This window comes from Dermacentor silvarum, chromosome 6 (genome assembly GCF_013339745.2).
Source record: "Dermacentor silvarum isolate Dsil-2018 chromosome 6, BIME_Dsil_1.4, whole genome shotgun sequence".
Taxonomy (NCBI): Eukaryota; Metazoa; Arthropoda; class Arachnida; order Ixodida; family Ixodidae; genus Dermacentor; species Dermacentor silvarum.
Window position 1 is genome coordinate 41,657,443 of NC_051159.1, and position 6,521 is coordinate 41,663,963.

The 6,521-nt window shown below is 43.4% G+C and overlaps 2 protein-coding genes across 2 annotated transcripts in view; both read right to left on the reverse strand.

The window, feature by feature from the left end:
* Nucleotides 1–334, reverse strand: part of LOC119456627 (alpha-(1,6)-fucosyltransferase) — a 43,029-nt gene extending 42,695 nt beyond the window's left edge. The window contains exon 1 of the mRNA XM_037718453.1: nt 266–334. Coding sequence (XP_037574381.1) covers nt 266–334 — 69 coding nt within the window. The remainder of the gene's footprint in view (nt 1–265) is intronic.
* Nucleotides 335–2,818: 2,484 nt separating this feature from the next.
* On the reverse strand, nt 2,819–6,127 carry LOC119456628 (uncharacterized). Its single transcript, XM_049668988.1, has 3 exons — nt 5,647–6,127; nt 3,759–4,054; nt 2,819–3,216 (listed from the first exon to the last, which is right to left on the reverse strand). The coding sequence occupies exons 1-2, from the start codon at nt 6,125–6,127 to the stop codon at nt 3,798–3,800; spliced, it is 738 nt and encodes a 245-aa protein (XP_049524945.1). The 3' UTR covers nt 2,819–3,216; nt 3,759–3,797.
* Between the last annotated feature and the right edge of the window lie 394 nt (nt 6,128–6,521).

The window sequence follows — 6,521 nt, forward strand, 5'->3', positions numbered from 1 at the left end:
TTTACGGTCTGCTTTTATTTTAGTGAAAATGTAATGCATCAGTGCTCTGCTAGGAGAGCCTTCGGCCAATATCTTTAGGCATAGAGTTTGGTGTGGAAATGAGGATCCGATAATTATTTTACACATTCTGCTCTACAATGTCTCCCATGTCAATGGGAATGGTGTTGACCGCTCCCCATATAACTAAGAGTTCTGCGTGCAAGGTTGCACCCCCGGGAAGCTGACATCTGTGGTAGCCATTGTGTTGGGGTGCAGTTGCACTAACCCAGGCCATGCTTGCTATGTCGCTTGTGATTGCAGCGTCTGTGTAGATGTCAATGGTGCGCTGCGGCATTCTTAGTTCCAATCTCTTTCAAATACTTTTCTAGCTTCCGCATTTCGTCTCCAAATGAAAATTCTATTTTGGGCGTGTGTTGTAGGCTAAGTGAAATTCTTCTGGGTCTCGGGCCATTCACCTTGAAAACGCAGAAACTGATGGCACAGCAAATGACAACACTAGCATTCACATGAACTGCTCTGCCTGTTGCGATAACTGTCTTGTCTTTAACATACATGGTGCTGCACATCAGCGCGGTTGTGCTTGAACAAAATGTTTTTATTCGATTAAATTTGGCTACTCTTCTACATGCAATGCTTAAAAATACAAAATGTGCAAGACGTGGCACTCAAGCCCTTACACTTTCAGCTTTACAGTTCATCAAAGGGAGTGTTATAGACGTAGTTCTGCGAAGTCATTTCTGTTTCAAGGCCGTTTTCCAATTACATTGCTTATAACTGCTTGATTGAAGTATATAAAGCCAAATATGGTTTAATGCTGGTTGTCCTGTTATGTGCCTGCTAATCAAATTTTTGTCTTTCGAAGTTGTGGGCTCTTTTTGCTTCATAACAGTGTGACCAGTCTTATGCTTTTCACTGGTCGATCTGGAGCAACCGCTGGAATCCTGGAGTGGGTGCTCGGATTTCACCACGCGGAGAGCAAAAGTGCTCCGAGGTGGATCATACCACAATTCTGTGCTCACATGTCACACAAACAGACTTCAGCTCTGTCTGTTTACTTGGCTACTATAGTCACCTTCCTACAGCGAGTGGGAGTGATGTATGCTTCTCATCCTATTTCCGCCTGAATCTGCACCTCAGCAGCAGAGCAAGTGAGAGTAACCTGGCACAAACCAAATTAAAGGGACACTAAAGAGAAACAGGAAGTTAAGCTGGAATAAAAGAGGGGCCTTCAGGAATGCATGCAGTTTTTGTTGGGTGCAAAAATATGAGTTATTAGCGGAGAAATTCGTAAACAAAGACCAAATATCTCTTCCTCAATTTCCATCACCCCAGATTTGGCGCTGAAGCAGTGTCGTCACAGATTTCATTGCTCTCAGCGAATCACAATGCGCCACGATACGTCACCGCTTGCGTAAACGGCCGAGGCGCTGGATGCATCATGGCTGCATGCATGGTCGCTGCGTTTGCGTTCGCCGCGATGGATACCGTTGCTGCCGCTGAACCTTGCAACAAAGAGCTCGCCAGAGAAGCAGGACTGCATTTCAGCGATAATCAGTGAAACGGAGCGCGAAATGATCCTCCGTGCTCGAGCGGTAGGTGTTTCCGCGTGCGATGGCGGTGAGCCGCCGGCCGCGCCGGCGAAAGCAGAGCTTCGTTTTCGTCGACGGAAGGCGAAGCGTCCGGTCCGCCAGGCGACGATGTTCCCGACAGAACAAGCGTAGAAAGTTGCGCACGTACTCGGTATGGTTATTTCGTGGCTTTATTTAATGACATTCAGCACTCACCGAGCCGCCAGTTTGCTGCTGCAGGGGCACCGGTAGGGGGTTTGATGAAGGCCGCATTGAGGGAACACCTGCTCGAGAAAGGACTGGCCTCTGGGGCACGCCAATATACTTTCCGAGGGCAAGATCATACACATAATCCGAGAGCGAGAAATGCAGAGAGCACACCATCGGTTTCCCTGGCTGTTTTGCCGTTTTATAATCGGCAGAGCACTGAGCCATTGCGAACGCCGGGCGACACCACATGAAAGGACACAATCGAGTCAACACTGCCGCTGCCCCTGAGCAAGCGCCTTGGGCCATTTATACAGCCCTCAACACTACACACACGAGGCATTTTCTGGCTGTTTCCCGCGAAGTCAACGTTTTTCGAGCCACGCAACCAAACACCGTAGAGCGGAACAGGCGCGCGCAACGATGCATTGACCAAAAACTAAACTACGAAACTATCACGGCCGCATGTAACTCCATGCCATTTTTTCTTATTTATTCAATGTTGTGCTAAACTTGTACTTCCTCCCTTGAAACGGTTTAAAAAGTTGGCAAATGCTGTTTATGTACGTTTAAGGTGTATTTCATTTTGCGCTTTATTAACAGCGATAAATCGCTCTCGACCAATAGCGACCGGCCTGCATTTGTAATCTCCGACGTCACGAACGTGTAGTGCGGGAATTTCGAAGGGGCGTCAGCACCTATACTTCAGTTTTTCGCTATTTTCTCGCTTATTAAACATCTGTTTGCAGTAAGAATGGTATGGCTGTGATCGTGAAGGGATAATCTACCATTTAAGCTCCACTTCCGGTTTCTCTTTAGTGTCCCTTTAATGGAAGTTCGCGCCACTTGCGGTTTTTGCAACTTTTCGTGCCACTGTAAAATCATAATGCCTAATTCAATTGCGAACATCATGCCCGATTCTATCATTATAAGTAATGATCCTTTCATTTCCACCAACATGTCATGACACGTTCTGAGTAGTTGTCAGTCCCTTTGATATGCGAAAGCTGTACAAGGGTGCAATGACGGACAACATAGTGGAAAATCCTGGATAAAATTTGACCACCTAGAGCCTTGTAGTGAGTGCTAAAAGGTTATCCCTTGCACGAGTATTTTTGCATTTTGCTCCTATCAAGGGGCTGCAATTTTGGGTTCAAACACACAACCTTTTGTGTAATACAGTAGCCACTGAAGCAGTGTTGCAAGCAAAGTTGAGCTAATCCACATCATAGCACTGCGCACCATTTTTACACACCTTCTGGGATGCAGTCATTAGTTCCCGCCTCTCGTCACGACTGATGCTGCTGCTTGATGCATGCAGCCACCGCCATTCCGCCTGGGCCACGTGGAAATGGCAGAAAAGTTGACTTGCTTGAGGCCACGTTGCTTTCAGAGCTGCTTTTTCTGCCGCTGAATTGTCGGTCATGAATGACTGTGGGGTCTGGAAAATATAATCGAACATGTTGGCACTTTTTTCTGATTGAAAAGCAGTGAACTCCTTTATACCTTCAAGGTATTTTACAAATATGATTCATTTTTGGATGACAGTTAAAAACTATGACATGACCTTAGAGTAGGATGTACCCCCTCCAAGCAAATTTCACTGCACCAGTGGTGTTACAAAGGCTGTTGGTCTCAGCACCTCACAGATATGATTGTAAACCCCCCTATTTTGCTTTACCATTATGTATGTGAGCTACACTATTTTTTAGTTTTGTCAGTTCTCGAAAAATTATCTGACTTAACTGTATCAAGACATACTTCAATTAACTTTGGCCGTCGAATGACAGGTGCCAATTACAGGTGCTCTTTTGCAAGCATGTCACACAACCTGATTATTGCACAAAGCATTCACATTAAGTGAGATGTGATGCTAAGAAGAAGTTTGATATTGTATTTTCTCTTCATTTACAACCCACACTAATCGTTTTAATAATTCAGACTTTTACATCAGCCCAGCTGTACTTTAAAAGTATAGCTTACTTACATGTAAGCCACCAAAACAGAATGGATATTTCTGTTTCAAGAGGCCAATGCTGTCTTGTAGCTTTCCGTTGTCTGGGAATTGTGCATAAGCACAGCAATCGGTATAGCACCGACTGGAGTAGCTGTGAGCACTACTGTAACGGTAGCCTGTGACTCGTCACAGGAAGCTGTTGAGTGCAAAAAGATGATCTCGCTTGCAGCTTCCAAGCCTTGCGTCCGCTGCATGATCCTTGTAATAACCAACACCGCCCAGCAGTTGCCATCCTTTGACTTGGTCGTGCTAACATTGACCCCTGCAAGAAGTTACAGATAAGAAGTAAAAAAGAGCTGTGTTTGAACATTTATTTTGACACTTCTAAGGCGTTGCATTGCCTTATCAGCATCTTTTAGCCTGACGGAACCAAAGCCAACTTTGAACACAATAGTACGGCTTTATTCAAGTGAACACCATGCAAATCACGATGTTACCCTTAAAGCTAAGAAATGCATATGAGTGCAAGCAGAGAAACTCTGAGAGTAGTGGAAAGAAACTGAGTGTGCACCAGACTTCAACCTGTTTTATTTGAGAGCAGTGTAAAAAATTGCACCAAATGCGCATGTGTGCAATGGCTACTTCAAGAATTCTAGAAACATGCCAAACAGCTGCTTCTTATTCCTAAACTTCGGTACCCCGGGGCACGCAATGGCCAATGATTTATGCCACTATGGAAAAGTTCGAATAATTCTACCTGGGGAAATTAAAATGCATCTCAAGCAGGATGCACAAGTTTCAACTTGCCTTTTTCACTTACATGTGCAACAGCAATAGGGATTCGATTGTTGCGCTGTGCTTTGCAAAGGTCTGATTGAGCCACAAAGGACTCATATATATCCAGATATCAATATAAAAGATTGCTGTCAGCTTTAATTATAGATAACATTACAATTCCTTTCACTCCAGAGTGTGTTACATATGAACAATTTTGTATTGCAATTGAATACTGCCATTTATATGTACAGAGTGGTGTACTAAACTTCACCATACATGTATTTTCTTTTAGCTATCCAATTGTAAACTGCCCTGGAAGATACTGGTGGCAAATAGATAGCCTCTGTTGTACATTAATTCAGTAACAAAAAATGTAATGCCAACTAAGTACTACCAAATTCAATTTGATCATGCACTTATCTTTCTCCTAAAAATGTGTTTTGATAGCTGCATGTAAAGTACTTTTTAATAGCTCACTACAATTTATACATCATCTGTTCTTAGCAAGTTGTGATGATGAATTTGGGTCTCTTGAGTCCGTGACATTAGGGCTTTCTTTTTCACTTCGTCTCAAGTGCTACTAAACTAGCTACTAATTAAATTGTTCACACATTAGAATTTATGTTTCGAGCATTGACGCTAGACAGCTGATGCAGCTGCACCGACAACATGCATACACATGGTCATTTCTGGCCTTGTGTACAAAATTCAGTTAAACCATCGCACAGGTACCATACGTTCGAAAATTTCTTTTGTATAATAGGAGAACCAGAAGCTTTCTTTTCATATTTGGAGAACTGAAAATTGCACTGCACTTCTTTCGGCATCCAAAGAGCAACAAAATGATAAAGAAGGAAATCTTCATGGAAAGGCCTCATCTCAATGTCTTCAGCCTGCTGCAGGAAGCGAAATGGGATTATTGGGACTTATAATGGCTTTATGTTTTTAAAACTAAGTTCTCTTTTGACAATTATCAAAAGTTAGCCTACAAGGTTGATTTGGCTTTGCATCTCGGTTACGTGTCGCATACAGGATGACTAGAACAAACAGCAAATATTGGCAACTATTTTTGCTACAGCCTTATCAGAAATTCTAGAAGCTTAAAAAAAGCACATTTTACAAGCAGCATCAACGCACCATTTTGATGATACAATGGCGCCTTTTCCTCCAGCTTGCTGAGTGGATCCACTTCATCACCATAGTGATCTTTGCGCCACATCCTAAACCAGTGGTACACAGTGTTAGCAGATGGATTGAGTGCACTATTTGCCAGTTGCTGGACACCATCATCTTCGACAGCAAGTTTCTGCTGGTGAAGCTGAAGAGACTCTGCAGGTGCAAGGCCATCTTTAAAATAGCTGTGGAAAGTGGCCCGTGTGTCAGCAGAGTTTCGTAGAAGGCGCAGTCCATCAGCACAGTTCAGATTATGGTTGTGGTCCTCCTTTAGCTTAATGATGGCACACAAAGGATGCTCCCTCTTCAGGTATGAATCATTTCTTTTTGTTTCCTTTGCCACAGCCTTGATCTTGATGTCCACAAATGCTGGACAGTTTGTGGACTTCAGGCCAGCGGTCTTGTTGAGGTTGCTGTGCTGGCACCACTTCTTATGAAACACCATCCTTTAAAGAAACAAAGAAAATTTGTTTAGTCATTGAGGACTTTTCTGGTTTCGTAAAGTGCTGATTTTTTTTTCAAATATATGTCTGCCTCATTAGGTAGCTCGGCATGGTTCTGAATATAGCATTTAGATGCCTCCCTTAAATCCGCATTCACTGTTTCAATCTACGCAAAGGCAACCAGCTGCATTCTTGCTTGTGCCAATACTGCCATGGTTTATGAATACTTGCATGCACACAAGACAACAGCCTGAAGCCTTCGATATGAGTAAGAGCATCATACAACTTGCGCTTAGACATGAGGCTTATACAGACCTAAAGCTCTCATAATACAGAGGTGATCAGAAAATGAAAGCAGCAACAAGTTACTTGTGCAGCAGGTGGGACTTTACAATA

Excerpts from the sequence above, each read along its gene's own strand:
- LOC119456628 (XM_049668988.1), bottom strand. The coding sequence starts at position 6,127 with ATGGTGTTTCATAAGAAGTGGTGCCAGCACAGCAACCTCAACAAGACC. Across the intron at positions 4,055-5,646 it reads GCCATTGTATCATCAAAATG|GGGTCAATGTTAGCACGACC; the intron begins GTGCGTTGATGC and ends AACTTCTTGCAG.